At 45.0% G+C, this 18,778-nt stretch overlaps 1 protein-coding gene across 4 annotated transcripts in view; it reads right to left on the minus strand.

Annotated features, from left to right (window-relative positions):
* The window catches only part of NOS1AP (nitric oxide synthase 1 adaptor protein), a 1,240,081-nt gene extending 1,225,961 nt beyond the window's left edge, over positions 1–14,120 (minus strand). For all 4 annotated transcript variants that reach the window (XM_078643785.1, XM_078643775.1, XM_078643807.1 and 1 more), the window contains exon 1: positions 13,855–14,120. In XM_078643785.1, coding sequence (XP_078499911.1) covers positions 13,855–13,974 — 120 coding nt within the window. In that variant the 5' untranslated portion in view covers positions 13,975–14,120. The remainder of the gene's footprint in view (positions 1–13,854) is intronic.
* Positions 14,121–18,778: the final 4,658 nt, after the last annotated feature.

Here is an 18,778-nt window from a genome sequence, read left to right on the forward strand (position 1 = left end):
CTCTCCCTGACAGGAAGCCACACAGGGTGTGAGCCCAAAAAGTGAGCTTCAAAGGGGAAGCTGCCTTTGAAGGGCAAATGGTGAACACATACAAGAGAGGCTGCTCTTACCTTTAGTTAGACAGGGTGGCATCAGGGTCAGAAAGGGAAACCAGTAGCCAAACCAGTTTTCTGTGGGCATGTAGCCCCATCTCTAGGGTGGGCTACCAAGCTCCATACACCGGGAGCAGGGTTCAGCCATCTTGTGAATGGGCAGAATAGTGCACATTGGGATAGCTAAATGCCACATATTGTAGGAAGTTGTCATCAGGTGGGAAGGAACCTGGTTGCTCCTTGGCTAGTAACTGCCACATCCCCTGTGGGTACTTTCTCATCATTAATATAGCATCCTTGGCCCCAAAACATCAGATCATGTCTGAACTAGAGAGAGGACCGAAGAAAGACTGCCCTGCTGTTCCCTGGACCTAGCAAAAGAGCATGCACCAAGCGCTGACTGCACATTCTAAAACATGGTCTAGCAAAGAGAGGACTGAGCCTGTGGTGCCTGCCTCATGGAAATAACACATCAATACAAAAGCCAATGCTGAGGAGTAATTTAAACCATTTTACCTGGGAGTGTTGAATTTAAACAATCACAACCTGCTGATATTAGCATGAAAAACGAATTTATTTTTATATTTATAACAATTTTTGTTTCAAGTTTAGACAAAAAGTCTTAGTGCAAGGAGAAACAGTTAAATTCTATATCTACAATATATACAACAGTGTCAAAGAAAGAAAAGCATTTTCATACTTCCAACATACATGGCCGTCCAGTCATACAAAGACACATTCACACAAGCAGTTATAACAACCAATAAACAAAAACACAGGTAAATCCACGTTTGGGTCATAGGTTAATATGGAAAACAATTATTCTCAAATGTGCAATTTTTAAAGTCTTTTTAGAAAAATCAACATGTGTTATTCTGATATTAGTGGAAAGACTTTGTTATTGTCACAAAGCATGTAGACCCAAAGCCGGGGATGAGGTGGTCGACGCGTTTCAAACCCCACTCGTTACTGGGGTTCTCCTCAGGACCAATAGATTCTTAACCTGCAAACCACAGCGTATTGTATACTCAATAATCCAAACCGGCGGCTGATTTGATTGCACAGCTAGGACGCGTGGTGACTGTGACCTGGACTGCGATCGGCTAACGACTTGCCGTCGGGTCCATCCTTCTCCTTTTCCCGTGAGGTAGTTGCCGTTACTGTGAAGCAGATGGCTTCCCTCCTGGTATCCACAAGTCGTTTGGGAATAATTTTGGAAACGACTTGTGGATACCAGGAGGGAAGCCATCTGCTGTGCAATCAAATCAGCCGCCGGTTTGGATTATTGAGTATACAATACGCTGTGGTTTGCAGGTTAAGAATCTATTGGTCCTGAGGAGAACCCCAGTAACGAGTGGGGTTTGAAACGCGTCGACCACCTCATCCCCGGCTTTGGGTCTACATGCTTTGTGACAATAACAAAGTCTTTCCACTAATATCAGAATAACACATGTTGATTTTTCTAAAAAGACTTTAAAAATTGCACATTTGAGAATAATTGTTTTCCATATTAACCTATGACCCAAACGTGGATTTACCTGTGTTTTTGTTTATTGGTTGTTATAACTGCTTGTGTGAATGTGTCTTTGTATGACTGGACGGCCATGTATGTTGGAAGTATGAAAATGCTTTTCTTTCTTTGACACTGTTGTATATATTGTAGATATAGAATTTAACTGTTTCTCCTTGCACTAAGACTTTTTGTCTAAACTTGAAACAAAAATTGTTATAAATATAAAAATAAATTCGTTTTTCATGCTAATATCAGCAGGTTGTGATTGTTTAAATTCAACACTCCCAGGTAAAATGGTTTAAATTACTCCTCAGCATTGGCTTTTGTATTGATGTGTTAGTTTAATTGGCTCAGCCTAGCTGAGTAAAGAGTCAAGACCCAGTTGTGTTTTTTGCCTCATGGAAATGTCACTTCCGAGCCCCAGACAGAAAAAGTGAACTCCAAGGCTCAGTTGGTTGACTTCCTGTTACAGCACAAAGGCCACAAAAGTTGATGAAGCACATCTTGGCAAGTCAGCTGGTACGTTCACTTGATCACCACTGACCACCGGTAGACAAAACCCAGACACGCAAAAGCTGCACCAGAACCTGCTGGATCTGAGACAGGTGTCAGAGTGCAGTTCGGCCGCCTGAGATGGACACTAGCCTACACCAAAGGAAACCACTGGTTTGGCTGTGACTGGAGACCAATAGTCAAGGGTCAGCTGGACTTTTGCTGGAACAAAGAGTATTTTGAGGGACATCGAACGCTGTGGCAAGAGTCGCTCAACGTAGCCCACAGACTATCCCCAGGAAGCCCCCACGCCCAATTGACTACACAGCATTGTCAGCATCTTACATCCTGTATTCCTTACATCAGGACCACCCCATTGAAATTTATGGCGGTTTGCCCCCAGAGTGTGGAATGGGACTTGAGACTGCTTTGATGACAAGGTAACTCCCTTACCCCTCTTAACTGCTCCCTGACCTCCTACCTACCAGAGTTGGTCATACAAAGTGGGCCAGAATAACCAAAAACTACTTTCTAAAAGTTTTACAGTTTCCAAACTTTCCACGTATCAATGCTTGTTGGAATTTTGTGTACAAAGCAGTGATTTATGATTTACATAAAAATGCATATCTCCGGTGCCCTCCTGATGGATTGTGTTCATTTTGGTGTCTACAAGTACATAAAAATAAGATCTATTATGATACATTGGTGTCGGATTTCTTTCCTGTTGTGTTACATTCCTAGGTCATTATTTTGGTACTTCTAAATCCTTTACACTTGTTCCTTTGCTGAAGCCTTGCTGCTTGAAGCCACAGCTACCCAGGGTTAAGCTACAGGTTTTACAAACAAGAAGGCACTATCAGTGTATTACACGGTGAGGTCTCACAACCACACCATATAGAACACCACTTGTCCTTTCAGATGGGGTGCAGGGTCCCTTGGGGACAGAAAGCATCAAGGTGCTTTTGGTGGTAGGATGTAGCTACAAAAGGCTCTGGGAGAGATGGGGAGTGAGATGTAATATGGTGCCCTGAAGGCAAGGGTGGGAAGTGTAACGAGTACCATATGTGCGGAATTGTAGTATGGAATATCAAGGTCACACAATACTGTGATCAGAATATCGAGAACAGTAATATTCAGAAAGTTAGTGCACAGAGGGAGGTATAGATTTACTACTCTTAACTCCAGGTGTACGTACCTTGAAGATATATATGTCATCCGGGTATGTAGATTTTTAATTGGTTATGGAAAATATATGCCTACCTGCCGATATTTAGGTACTTGATAGTCTGATCATGATATTATAGGACCTCAATATTTGGAAATCACCCCACGACTGGCTGACAGCCAACTGTTCGGGAGAAGTGGGTGGTGGGCAGGGGTTTGAAAAGTGTGCAGGTTGCAAAGTTTATGCTTTTGTCACAACTTAGGAATTGTAGCTGACGGCTATGAGGCAATGCCAGTGTTCGAGTAACCTGCGGCCAGGGTATTGCTCAAGGATGCTGGAATGTGACTCAACCAAGCCCTGGGCAAATGTTCCAGTTATTTAGAGGTTGGCAGCAGTAGCGGGTGAAGGAGAAGAAGGCAGTTGCCAGCTTCCTGCTGGAGTAAAATGTGCATGCTGAGACTCCTGGTGGAGCGAGAGGGTGAGAGCGTGTGGACATAGGGAGAAGATTCAAGTTGTCAGAGCACTGGCTTCTTTTCAACACTTATTTAGAAGTCGACATAGTGTGACTCCTTTGGAGTACTATTTGTCCCTCAAAAAACAAGCCCCCACAAAACGACGCAGAGTATACACATTCGTAATAAATATATATTACAATAAAATAGTGTTTTCATTTAGCCCTGGTTGGATTAACAACTCACACAAAATCCTTTTAAGACTGAAAGAGGCTCGTCATTAGAACATTCCTAGTTAACATTTGCAGATCCTTGAAACCCTTTTCAAGAAGGCTCCATTAATGTTTTTTAAATCAGCAAGGCCTTGGAGGGCATCCCATACTCATGCAAACCAAGGTATGGGTGGGGACCTCAATGTAGCACACCTCTAGAGCACGGGCAGGATCAGTGCTCTGCACACTGCATTGCAGAAGTGGGCACTTACTTCTGGAACATATCCTGATAGGGTGGGCAATTCATCATGCAACACCCTAAAGCTGCAAGGGAGGGGAGCATTTAATTCTACGACAACTCAAGCACCAGGGAACAGGAAGTAGCACTTAGTTCTATTGCACCTTACTTCATGGGTGGGCACCTGAACCTGTAGTTAAGCCTTTTGTAGGCCTGGTTTTAGCCCAGACGTTTTGATTTTAATAAAATGATATGTATAATGTAGTTGTTGGTAGGGGTTTTCAGCCAAACTTTATCCATTGACCTGTTGTTATGTCATTCACATATTTCTTCCACCCATTCCAGCATTCTTTTCATACGGGGCACATCCACAAAAGAAGCAGTTCCCGTCAGTAATGTGAGCTTTTTTTTTTTTTTAAAGTCAAAACATAGTTTTGCCTTTAGCTAATGTTTTTTTTTTTTTAGATTGATGAGGACCTCGCAGCTTCCTCAACACTACTTTATGCAAAAAACCATAACAGAACAAAACATGAAAGACCAATGCCAAAAGTCTGGAGGCCAAACCCAGACTTGTTGGTTTTGTCAGTGCTTGTTTTTGAGTGCCATGAATGTGGTACTTTCATGGAGCTGGAAGTACAAATGTCTAGAGGTGCCCAAATGCAGGATCGAACGTGTATGAAAAGTACACTCTAGAGCTTGATGCATGTGAATCTCACACTGCCCAGGGTGACAAAACTATAAATTTGTAAGAGCGATACAGAAAAAAAAATCAATGCACAGCTAAATTATAGAGATAAAATACCCAGGTCAATGAGAAACTAATGATCCAGAAGCTGGAGTGCAGATGGGTCCATAACAGAAAAGTAATTTAATGAAGAGCAGAGGGGCAGTATCATTTGTTCATCCAGGAGTGACTCTAGGCACTACTATCTCTCATTCATCCATGAGCACTTCCTACATACTCAGAGGTGCCCATTATGGGCGGGTTTCAGGCAAGAAACATAGAGGTCCTTCATATTTTGAGCAGATCACGTCTGGCTCATATAAGACTGCCATGGCATTCCTGATGGGGTCAGCTCCAACAGAAATACAATGTCTGTGGACCATGTGTCAGTCCCATGGGGACTTCGGCTGCTTTCTCAAAGTGAAATAAAGGGTACAAAATAAGAAATACACTGAGGAATTGGAATTACTTAGTTCCCCTCCCACTACTCGATTCCAAAGGGGCTCTGAGTGCCCACCTGTAATCCCAGACAAACCCCTCCCCCGTGCCCACAGGGAGTTACTAATGTCTCTACTATAGGTAACTGTGGTGTGTCTGATTTCTCGGAGATTACTCCGACACTCACATCATTAGGTACTTAGCGTAAATGCATATATTCTATGGACAACTAGGGATTCAAATCAAAATAGATCAACAAATTCAGTATACCCATTAAGGGTTTAAGCCACGGCCTCAAAAGTAGGTGGAGGAGGTAAATCCCATAAAATGAGGCACCCTTACTGACCTAGTGTGACATGCTTAACCCTCGAGTACTCCTTCACGCACTTTGAGGCCTCCTGAGCTACTACCAACTATTATGTCGACTCCTGTTGGCAGTGGGGTGCAGTGGGGTTGGAAGGTTTTGTGAATATGGATACTAAATTATGCAGAAAGAAATCGTGAAGGATATAATTTTGTAGGGGTAGGATATTGGAAGGTATAGATAAACGTTATACCCACCTCCCCAACCCCAGGTTAAAACAAGCACACCTGTGTCTCAGGCCCTGCCCGTCTTACTAATTGACATTTTTCGGCACTCAGTGAAAATATGGCACTTTCATCAGGACGGGTTTCACACACAAAGTATACAGTGATCTAATTATTACTAAAACTGGAACTTCACAACAGTTCCTGTAAACCAAAAGTGGATACATTCAAAAGTATGCACCTGGGCAGCTTTACCCCTGCGATTGTGAATTGAAGGTCTCCAGAATCATAACGAAGTGCTCAAGCTGATGGATTTAAAGGGATGAAAGGGGGTGGGATTTCCTGTATGGCCTCTCCCGCTGTGCCTTCATGATGGACTTTGGATTGGACACTCAGGATAAGTACCATAGAAGATTCCTTTACAGTTTAGGAGCTATGCACTGGGTAGCTTTATAGATCCAGCTCGGGAGGAGTGAACTACGTTAAAGTCGTTCAAATAACACAAGCCTCTGATAAAGGAAATTTTTGATTTTCCAAAACCAAAAATCTCATAATAGAAACAAGAAGATAAAAACTAATTATTTAAGTTGTTTTTTTAAGCATGATGGTTCACCTCGGACTCTAAAATGTTTATTGAATATTGGTAATAAGTGAATATTTCATACTTGCACCAGTTTCTTGTGATTTCGAACAGATGATTGGTTTTGAGGGACTGGGGAAACCTCCCTTCACACTATCACTCGACTGTGGAGTTGGACTAACAACATGGGAAAGGTCTCCGAGATGCTGGAATCGAGTACTCTCCTCGATCCTAGCGCCACTGAAATGGTATTGAGCTCTTAGTCACATCTTCGATAAAAGTAGCATCTCTGATCTAAATCCATGCATGCAGATGAAACAGCTCTCTATCCAGACCCCACGGTTTTCAGGCATCCAGTGGTGTTTTCGCAATTGCATAACGTAACACCTGTCAGTTATGACGCTTTGAATTGTCAAAACTGTGGTAGTAAGTGCCACATAAAAAGAATTGTCTGGACCCAACCATGGTCTATTTTAAAGGGTCAGAGTCATTTTCGCACAAAGACTGTATTCCAATATATAGCCCCAAGCCTGCTCAGGCCTTCCCATTCAATGGCCCTTGAGAAGCTGTATGGGGAATCGAGGCACAGTGAGAAGGGCTCCTCAGGTTTAGCCCTGATGCCAGCTCAAAGGCCCCCTCACAGTGACCATAGACCACTGAGGACCACCTGGGGCACTTTACCCAACTGGACGTGATTATCCAGGGTCTGTCCCGCTATCTTTTTGGGCAAAGCATGACAATATTTTCTGTACTGTTTGTTGTGCCCTGAAGGCGACATCAGATTCAGGGGCGCAACGCAGACACTTGCAGAGGGGAACCCCCCTTCTGGGCCCCGTGTCAGTCCAAGGCCAATGACTATCTGTGAGATATGGGAAACAAAGTCTGCCTCGTCCATTCGGGGATGGGGGGCATTTTGCGATACACCACTGGTCTGACTGTGAAAACTGACGTCAGAACTCTGGAATTTGTACTGCCTGTACTCACACTCAACAGCCACAGTGGCCCTACATACTTGAATGTGCTGAAGAGCATTTCATTTAAACACACGATCTATGGAGATATGATGCACTCGTATGTGAAATTGACTTGCACAGATGAAACCTAGCTATGCAGCAATGGAGTGCCGCGGAGGGTGGGAGTTCGCAGTGCGGAAGAGTCTGGAGTAACAGGGCTGGCAGGTTGGAATGGAGTGGGAGGAGGTGCTAAGGTGGGGTGTACAAATTGTGTAGGGGAGGCACAAGGAGCACTACAGGTGTCGGGGTGAAGCTTCCCAGCTATGGTCCAGCAAGCAGGAGCTTCAACAGTGCTGCTTGAAAATATGTTTTTTTAACTGATAGAGGAAGTGGAGAAAGAATGGAGTCTGGGGGAATGGAACTGAGATAGTGTTCTAGGTCTGAGAAATACAGAAGGGGAGATCATGGCATCTTGTCTATATTACTTAGAGTCCCCCTCAGGGAATTACCCAGTACTTTAAGCAAATGAAAAAGGTGGTGGTGTCTCTAATTGGGCGTGGCTGAAAAAAAGCATTAACTAAGAATCCTTTACAGCAAGCATGGTCCATGTAATTATGGGTGTGGTCTAAAACAAACTAGTCTTGTGTTAGACACAGCACACCACTTGACCGCTATCTGGGCACAACTTGCATCGGTTTTCTGTTAGTGCATTCAAATAGTTCACACAAAAAAGAGAATACATATACCTAAAATGAGCCAGACCTACTGGCTTTACCAATGCTTCTTAGCACACATTTTTTTCATTCAGTATCAGCTAACGACATAACAACTCCCATTCTTCACTTCATATCCCTTTCCCCGGCAATCTTCCTCTCCTCCATCTACATCCTTTTCCGCCACACATCTCTTCCGGATGTGTACCCCCACACAATTTTCACACTGCAGACCTTTCCCTGTATCACTCTTGACTATTGCAAGTACTTCCTCTCCACCATCCTCGCTGTCCCACACACACAAATTGCATTTTCTATTCCTTTGGCACTGGCCATATTTCCACAGTTGTGTACCTCAGTCATGGACTTTCCCACATAATTGTAAATACCATTGAAACATATGTAACTGCTGCTTTGGAGCGAGGCCAAGCATAAGGTGAGAATGTAACCAGAGCAGGCACAGTCAGACACTGGCTCTCCTTTCAGCCTCAAGTCTAGAGCTCTACACACCCACTCTGCGAACTCACCCAGAATCAACTCTGTTTGCAGGATTCGCTTTACAAGGCCTAGAAGTGGCATGAGGAACAAAATTACCAAAAATCATCCATAAAAAGGAAATACACCTGGGAAACGGGGTCACACATAATCTGAAGTAAAATTTGAATTTTTTTTCTTCAATCTGTTTTTATTAATTTTGAAAGTTCAGACAGAGGATGCTACATTTCCAGTAAAGCATAATGTAATCGGCGGTGTTACATCTATCAGCTGCTTACACCTTGCAACATTCCAAACCTAGACTGTATAATCGAAAAATATTACGTTGCAATTATGAATGTTCCACTAGTCCATATGTATAGTCCCAGCATGTAGAACAGATCAGCGCGGCTCTGGACCAGCTACCAGATCATAACGACCTTCCAATGATTAAATAATGAACAATTAGTCCTGTATGCATCCAATAGTATCCTAAAATTAGCAATCAAGATATAAACAAGTACAATCGGAAATTTAACAGGGATTGCATCACCAGCTTGGATTACCTCGTGGGTTCTAGCAAACATTGTCAAGAAATAAATCATTACTTTCACAGTTAAGAAGAACACAGGGCCTTGTAGGGACAAGTTTTAAGGACTGTTTTTAGGTCTTGCCTACTGGACAGTACATGCACCGTCTGGTGTGAGACATATTGTTAACTTACAATGGGCTAAGAGCTCACCCATTGTTTACCAATGATTGGCTTTATTGTCACTTATTTGCTTGCTTATTTGTCAGTTTGTGTGGTATTTCCTTACACATCTTTTCTTTGTCCCTCCACTGAAGCATGGATGCATTACTTATGTCTTTTCACTGCTGACTTTCCAAGCACTACCTTTTTCTCTTTGTTTAAGCACTCCAAAAGAGTACATGTGTTTTTCAGCTGCCTCCCTTCTGTGCTTCTCCCATCACACTGTGCTCAGTGGTCCTCTAAACCCCGCAAGCTTCACTTTACACCCTCGTTCATTTGCTTTTCTCCCACGCCCACTGAGCTGCTTACCTCGACCCACATCCTCAGTGATGCTTCCACCCCCACCCGCTTCCTCAGTGTTGTTTCCGATCCTCCCAACCCATTACTACCACCCCCCTAGTGCCCTCTATGTTGCTTTAGCCCCACCCCAGAATTGATTCCACACCCTCTGTGCCTCCCCATCCCCCTTTTTTTAAATTCATTTTGTTCCTTTTAGTTACTGTTCAAACTCAGATCCGTGACAACAACAACATATAAGGTTACATCATGTTGTAGGGACGCACATGCTGGCCATGTCAAATGCTTTTTTTTTTCTTTAGCCATGCAGCACAGCATCAGGGATACTGAAAACCAATAGGTCCCAATGGGGTAACCTACTGGCTTTGCCAATGATTTTACATCACCTTGTTTTGCAAATATATTTGGTTTTTCCAGATGTTTTTTTTTCACTCAACATGTGTTTTGTGTACTGAGAACTGAGCCGCCTCAGGCATCTGGGCGAGTTCATGTTGGGGGCAGCTGTTCAAGGAGGAGTAGAATCAAAACCTACAGAGTGGAGGCTGCATGCTGTTTGTGTGTCTCAAAGTGGCTCTCAGTGGGTCATAAAGGTGGTCTGACTTCATACACATCCAATCCTTGGCCTCTCAGCAGAGCACATGGAGAGATGGTTACATGTCTGCCAGGTGTAATTGTGGGAAACTGTTCCGAGGCCGTTCACTGCGGTCAAAAGAAGGACAACAACACAGGGGGGAAAAAATGCAGCGCTTACAGGTGAGTGGGTCTGTTGTGTGTTGTACGATTAAATCGTGAGATAGACAAACTAGATTAATGATATAAATGTATGTTATTTATCATTACAGATATCCATCCATGCAGTGGTTATAATTCGTTTGTGAATATTTGATTGTTCTGCTAAAAAGGACCTGAGGAAGGTGGTCCAACACCACCGAAACGCGTCGACCTTGCGTAATAACTTCGCGTTACAACTTGCGATCCCTCAGACGCAGAATAAGGAGTGAATGCAGTGTGTGTGAGATAGTTTGTTTCAGGGCTTTTTGTAAGATTTGATCAGGTTTTTGTTTTTTTCTCTGCATGGTATGGTTATGTTTTTTATTGTTCTAACGAAGTACTATATGTTTTATCAAATGATTGTGATAACTTGAAAGTAAAAAGGAGAAAAAGATTAAAGATATTTCATACATAAAAAATAATAAAAACTATATATGAAAAAAAGTTAATGTCACCCTGTGTCAAATAATAATCGCCAAAGTATAAAAATTGTTAATCTCAAAATTGTGTAGGCCGTGAGGGAATATTTCTGTATGTTATATCTGTTGTGTGTGGGGCAATAGGGAAATGGGGCAGATAAGGGGAAATACATACAGAAGGATAGATTGAAAAGACGCGCTGAAGGGAAAGAGATAATTAATGAGATCTACAGATATTGAAAGATAAATGATTTAAGTATTTGTCACAGTGAGACACTGCAGAGGAAAGTGGTGTGAGGGGCACTTCGGGAGTGAGAGGCATTCCGAAGACCTCTACCCCTTCCACAGATTTTAATACTGTTTAATTCTCAGTCTCATATTTCTAGAATTTAAATATTTTAACTACTAATCATTCACAACATAATCATTGATTTTACTCATTTGTTTGATACTGGCAAAGCCAATAGGTCTGGCGTGTTTTATGCATACATTTGCTGTACAGATATACGCCCCTGGATACAATAACAAAATCCAGAGAGGTACCCAAATACTGTTTAGGTGACACACTGCGCAAAGCACAGGAATTTAGTTTACATGTTTTCAGCCACACCCTTAATTACATAGGCCTCACCTTTTGGAATGGATTTCTAGTAACGCTACTGTGACCATTCCACTTTTGGGGACCCTCCCGACTTTTCATCTCACTTAAAGCAGTTGGGGTGTGGATGAGTAGTGTAGAGGTAAAGGCCGGATTATTTTCTGGTAATCTTCCATATTCTTAATCTTACTCCCCCTCATCATTACTTTGTGAAGAAGGATTCATCTCACAATATAATAACTGACTGGGACGAGGAGGAGGGGCGTAGAGGTAATGAGACATTAATCTGATGGGCTGTACCAGGCGCCCCATAGCCTCAGGGTGTCACATGGAGTATTTATTTTGAATTGCACACTGAAAGGGGTGTTTTCTTTCCTCTGTTCTTTTGCTCGTGCCATTGAGTTGGAGCGTAATATATTACACAAACATTTCCCCTACGATCAGTAAGAACTATTCAAAGACTTCGAACAATAAGAAAATCCTTCTGTTAATACGTATCGATTTAAACACCCTATAACCAAATGATAATTTGGTTCGTAATAAAATAGAACTGGGAAATGTTCACTTTTTAGATCACTGTATAAACAGATTTTACTATGACGAAATAATTATTTATCCACATCAGAAGGATGACAGCAGTCTGTGCAGGAGGCTTCAAACCAGTGCTTAATTTGTAAAATACAAAGTGCAAGGGCTCTAATCATCAGGCCACTTCCGCTTGCCCTGCCCACTGCCGTTGTCATTAACAGCCTGACTAATAAGTCACACTCCTACAAGTGTGACAATTTGAGGGCTCCAACGTTAAAAGAATGGCTTTGGCAGCAGGAATTAGTCATTCTTCATGTATATTGAATTAATAAACAACAGTTGTTGTGCTTATCTCTGATTTTTTTTAAAGCGCCACCGTGTGGCAATTTCTCATAAATACCGGTGCTGACAAGTGCCGAACCAGGAAACCACCGGCTCAAATTAAGCACTGCTACAAACCTATGACATTTAGTTTGTTAGCACAACTCTATAGTAGGTGCGTAAATCCCACCTCCAAGCCATCATATAAACTTTATAGCCATTATAAAAAAAACATAAAAGGCTATTAAGACAATCGCTTAAAGCATTGCTGTCAAAATAAACAGGAAGAGAGCACCTCCCCACGGAAATGCCGTGATTTAGTTCTTTATTGAGGACAGAGCCGCGTAACGCATGGCTGCACGTTCAGTTCTCGGAGGCCGTGCAGTTGGTACTGAAGTGAGTGTTGAGAATGTCTCTGATAGCGCCAACATGTCTGCAGCGTCGCAAGCGCTCCACAAGAACGTATTCGACTTTCCCGATACGAGTCTCCTTTTCAGTCTTTGGATCCTTATCCCTTACTCGGTTTTTGTTGTCGTTGTTTGTTTTTGTGGTTGAGGGGAGCTGCAGCAGCATGCGCTTCTTTTTAGGCAAATGTGATGGTGTCAAATATAATATGCCAGTTAAAGGTGGGCGAGCCACTGAAGACGAGTGGGAATTGAAGCTGGCTCTGACTGTGCTTGAGGTCCTCTTGAAAGCTAGAGCCAAGGTTAGTCGATCTGAGGTTTTTATCACCCAACATCTTAACTCAATAACCATTTTTAATGAAAATCTACTACTCTGTTTGATTTAACATGCTGCACATGTATTATTTAACACAGTGCACCGGTCTAACTCCACAGAGAGAAACAATTACCATTTGATGTAAAACGGGCGACAAAGATACCCATCTAGTGGCTGAACTGCAGAAGCAGGAGGAACCCTATGGATCAATCCCGGCTTCCATGCACGAACACACTGTGTGGTCCTGTGCAATTACCTTATTTTACCGCGCCTCCACTTTACTCATCATATGTGCGAGCACCTTGAAATCAATCAGTTCAGAATGGTGTGCGTGTTTTTAATAGCCTTTAAAGTTGGCCCGTCCATAATAATAGCAAGGCTAGCACAGGGTACCCATGAGAACTGTCTTGCAACATGGTTCAATAATAGCCTCCTATGGGATTGATACGAACATGTAACCTATCACTTCTATAACAGTCACTCACTTCGGGGATACATTGTAATGCACATCGGTCGCACTCACGCATTTAGGGGGCGATCGGACACACTTTCCGCAATATTTCGGAGGTCAGGGAGACTCCTGGAAGTTCAGGGAGACTCTACGTGTTCCGCGGAGATTCCCAGAAGTTCAAGGAGAGTGGCAATACAAGAGGGGGAATAGGAGCCTGTGGGTGGTTCACGGGAAACCCTCCTTGGCTGAAAGAACTCCCGTGGACTCCGATCCCTCTCTCTGTTCAGGAAGACGTCCAGCTTGGGCAGAGACTCACCTCCGTGCAGAGAGAGACAGTCTCTCGCGGTGCAGGGAGTCCCGCTGGTCCACAGAGACTCCCTCCCGTGCAGGGAGACCCTGGCTGTCAGGCGCTGCGCCTCCTTACCTTGGCTTCGAAGCAGATGCCGTGCTGGAAGGCGTCCTCGTTGTGCAGTGGAATCCGCAGGTCGTGCCCATCGTCCACCAGGTTGTACTTGGATTTCCCCGGCATGGTGACGGTCAGCATGAGGCGCTCTTCCGAGAGTTCCCTCAAAGCACACTCCTGCCGTAGAGAGCAGGAAAGTGCGAGCAGCGCCGGGCTGTCAGAGGCAAGTATTCCAACAGGTTCCTCGGGGCTCAGGCGGGGCGGAGCGGCAGGCGCCCCTCGTGGAATCAAAGTTAGAGTTCAAACGGAGGATGACAGACCTCAGGTGGACGAGCAGCAGGTGGCCCTTGGACCCGTGCTCACCTCCGTCTTTAAGCGCTATGCAAACAAGACGAGCTGCCTCCAGCCGAGCTCAGGATACAAAGTGACGCTTCTCCGATGCTGGTGCCAAGGGGCGCCCTCCGGAGGCAGGGGGCACACAGAGTGCACGCGGGGGCTCATGGAGAGGCACAGCCGGGGAAGTAGCAGACAGCAGCTGGGACGGAGAGCTGCCCTCCCCTTCTCCCCACCTTCGAGGCGCTTGTTTCTTTAACAGTAATGAGGGTGACATGGGGGCAGCGGGGCTGGGTGGTCATGTCATTAGAGTGGCACGGGACGCCGACATCAATAATGTTCCCTTTGGCAGGTTCTGACTCCCTGCGTGAGTGGAGGAGAGTTGGGCTCAGTCTCCTCCCAGCTCCTCTGCTTGGAGCCAGCCTCTCCCAGCCACTGCCCGAGCAGAGGAGGGAATGAATCCCGGCGAAGCGCTGGTCTGCGGGGATGTCGGAGCTGTGCGGCGGAGCGACACAGAAAGGTGGCCATCTTACGTGTGAGCCTCGACCAGTTACAGACATGCTGCAAGTATGTGAGACATACGGTTCAACACACGCAAACGTGTGCAGCGGGACTCCTTCCACATTTGGCAAAACAGAGCTAGAAACTTGATATACGAGTTTCAAACTGTCTGCGTCTGTAATGTGAATGCTTGCTCTTAGCTAACATCGCGGGCAAAAAGAAATTGCTAAAAACTTCATTTCCAAGTTATTAATTTTTACACCCAATGTACAAATATTCCCAAAATCTCGTAAGGTGCAAATAAACGTTATTTGCGCTCGTTTTGCAACCTTTATATGACGTTTTCACATTGTTTGAGTCTTTTACTCTCTGTTCCAGCATGGGTCGCTCCGTTTGAAGCTGAAAGAAATATCGATCGCAAAATGTACCCGACAATTCATGTTGTGCAAGTGCAACTCCTAATGTGCACTTGCCAGAAAGCAGCACATTTCAAGATTACGTTTATAAATACAGGTTGGATGTACGTGGGCAGCACACTGTTCATGGATGATGCACATGAACAATATATGATAACAAATATAATGTGCAATTGGGAGGGATGACGGGGCAAAAGGGGTGTAAAAGGCCGCTTTATTGAAACAGGTGCAAATCACAATTTTATTTAAACTGGCAATTTGCCTTACAAAATTAAAACCTCTCTAAACATCGATTTACCTGACCCCTTGACTTGTCCTCCCCCCACCCCTACGATCCCCACATGATAAAAACCCCCACCCTGCAACATAGAATGCATAACTTCCAATACATTAAATAATACACAATCTTATCACATAACATTTAAAACTCCTACCCTCCCAAGACCTACAATCCTATCTGCCTTCCTGCAACTGTAACTAACAAACCTCTAATTAAACTTCTAACCTGCTTAACCTTTCCCCGCTCCTGTTCACCAACTCCCCAAACTTAATGATAAACTACCAAACTCCAGCCAAACTTGGCCAACTTCAAAAACAACTCCGCCAGCACCTGTTCCAAGCAACAGAACCATAATAATATAATCCCCTATGCACCTGTTCCAAACACGGCCCTTGCTGAAACAAGCAATGGCGTTGCCAATAGGTCTCGCAGTAGGAAAGTTGGAGCTATTACAATTGCAAATAACAATGCCTTTTATTTTTGTTTTCATTTTAATAACATAAAGGGCTTTGTCATTTACAAAACCAATAGCTCCAACTTTTTGCGTCCAGGCACGAATGGGCATTAATGGCCTTGACAGATGCCACATTGAGCGAGCTGGAGACAAAAGGGCCCTGTGGCAGTGTAGTCAACTCACAACGCCTGCTCGTGTATATGGGGTGTGCCTGTGTGTGTGTTGCATGCGTATGTGTTTTGCGCGACTGTGTGTTTGTCTGTTAGTGTGTGCTGCTTTTGGTTATGTGTATCAGTGTGTGTTGAATGCATGTATGTTGGATGTGTTAGTTTGGTTGACTGTGTCAGAGTGGCTAACTTTCCATTATCACTTCGAAGAACACTTTCCGTGTGAGGAGAGACTTTGTTATCTCAGAGATGTTGGAAGACATTTGCTAGGAGGGGGTGGGGAGGTATTGCGAGTCACGGAGCGCATTTTTTGTTTGGGTTTCATTAATAATTCCTCCTTAATATCGAGCCATTTTAAAAAATGTAGTTCCTCAGGATATTGAGCATTTAAATGTCATCCTGTGTATGAGTTCACATCTCTTTACAACCTCTTGGAGTGAGCCTTGACTGCTCCCTAGTTTTGTTCTGCTGCCCAGCCTGTACTTCACACCCACGTCTCCCTGATCGGAGACATTAGGTGCTGTAACTTTTACAAACATGAGACGATAACATTTGAAATGTGGGTGTTAATTAGTTGCCGTGTGCACAAATGCTACACGGTTCCACTGAAAAATGGTATAACGTTAGAAGTGTTTATTCCTCGTGGAGACGCAGATGATGTTGCGGGATTTTGATGCTACACCCACCTTACAATTCCACGAGTTTCGCTGCTGACGAGTGTCTATATCCTGCAGGGTACAGATTGGAATCGTTGCAAGGGATACTTAGAGATTCATACTTAAGAAGTATATAGATTGGCCGTAACATGTGTTTCAAGTGCTAAACAAGACGGAGGGAAGGCAGAGAAGGGGAGGGGGGAGGAGAAATGCGACACGGCGGGCTGGGGAGGGGGCCGAGCGGGGAGAGCGGCACAAGACCTGGGAGAAGTGGAGGAAAATGAAGGGAGACGTATATGGGCATGTAACGAGAAAGCTAGAGTCAAAGAACGGGTGATGTGGAGGACACAGAGGTAATCGGAACGGAGCAGCAGGGAAGGAGGTGCGGGCAGGAGAAGGAGGAATAAACGGCTGAGGGAGTGAAATGGAAAAGAAGTCAACAAAAGACGTGAAATGAGAGAACGGGTGATGTGGAGGACACAGAGGTAATCGGAACGGAGCAGCAGGGAAGGAGGTGCGGGCAGGAGAAGGAGGAATAAGGGAGGAGCAGGCGTCGGCCGAGGAGGCGAAAGCTCTAGGTGGGAGATCTAGTGAACGGCTGAGGGAGTGAAATGGAAAAGAAGTCAACAAAAGACGTGAAATGAGAGAACGGGTGATGTGGAGGACACAAAGGTAATCGGAACGGAGCAGCAGGGAAGGAGGTGCGGGCAGGAGAAGGAGGAATAAACGGCTGAGGGAGTGAAATGGAAAAGAAGTCAACAAAAGACGTGAAATGAGAGAGAACGGGTGTGTGAACAGGAAGAGCGGCCGGGAAACTGAAACTACGGCCGGCCAGCCATGATTAATTAGGGGAGGAGAAGCCGCAGAGCGCACGCTGGGCGAAGCCCTTTGATGTGCTGTGCGGCCGTTTAAAAAAATGCAATTAGGAGGGAGGGAGGCTGATGCGCGTGCTTGTTTGGTCACGTGATTCACGTGAACTTAAAGAAAACCTCAGCAAGAAGCCCTTGGTTTGACGAGGATTTTGAGGACATGAATTCTCGCTCCGCTCAATGTGCTTGCGCGCATTGATAGGTCGCGAGACCTAAAAACCTGCCCTGACATCCTCCCACAAAAACCCCAAAGCCAAGGGAGGGTGGGCAGGGACTAAAAAGCCTATCCTACAGCGCTCCCAGCCACCAGGTCACCAAAACCTAAAATGGTGGCTGGGCCAGCGCTGCACTCCCCCAAATAGCCTTAGGCTACTTTTCGAAATTGGGCTGCTTTTGGGCTACTCCCAAGGCAGCCCAAAGCAACAAAGTGGCTGCTCCCGACTCGCCCCCACCCGCTCCCAATCTGCCCGGGGGGCAGACCTCGCGGTGCTCGTCTGCCCCCCAAACCCTCCTTGGGAGTGATGAGGGGGCAAGCCCCACCGACAACCATTTGTGTGTGTAAAAGGCTGCTTTATTGAAAAAGGTGCTGTGGGCTAGGGGCTCGGGCGGACCATAATAACAGGCGTGGAGGCCGGATGTAGTGAGCTATGACATAGCTTGCTTTATTGTTTTCACAAAAGTCAGGGGGGTTGGGAGGTAAAGAAGCTGAGGGTTGGGATGAAGAAAACGTTCCTAGAAGTAGAGTCGTCGGGAGAGGTAAGGTCCATGAAGGGTTCTGCTAGGCCAGACGTCTCTGGAGTAGATCCTCCTTCTCCAGACCGGTTCCGGTGGTCCTCGGAGGTATATATATATATATATATAAGAGAGAGAGAACAGGGCGATTAATGCTCAAACGCAGGACTGCTTGAGTACTGTCACCAACACCAGGGTTGTGTGTAGGGCGAAGCGAGCGTGAGAAACGGAACGGTAGGGGTAGGAAGTGGAATGAGAAAGAACGGGAGGGAAGAGGGTGGAAGTGGTGAGGGTTTTAGGTGTGGGGTTCTCTATGTTACCGGGCTCGTGACGTGGTCTATACAATATATACAGTGCATTAATGCTCTACAAGGTGAGGGGACACTCTATGTACACTAATATACAAATCCTCCTGTGAGCCAGGAGACAGGGTACTCACATGCCCCGCCGCAACTCTCCCGCGAGTTGCGGCCGCTCTCCAGCCGCCTCCTGGGGACTCCACCAGTCTTCGGTCCAGATGTCCTCGTCCTCGCCTCC

Source organism: Lissotriton helveticus, chromosome 1_1 (genome assembly GCF_964261635.1).
Source record: "Lissotriton helveticus chromosome 1_1, aLisHel1.1, whole genome shotgun sequence".
Taxonomy (NCBI): Eukaryota; Metazoa; Chordata; class Amphibia; order Caudata; family Salamandridae; genus Lissotriton; species Lissotriton helveticus.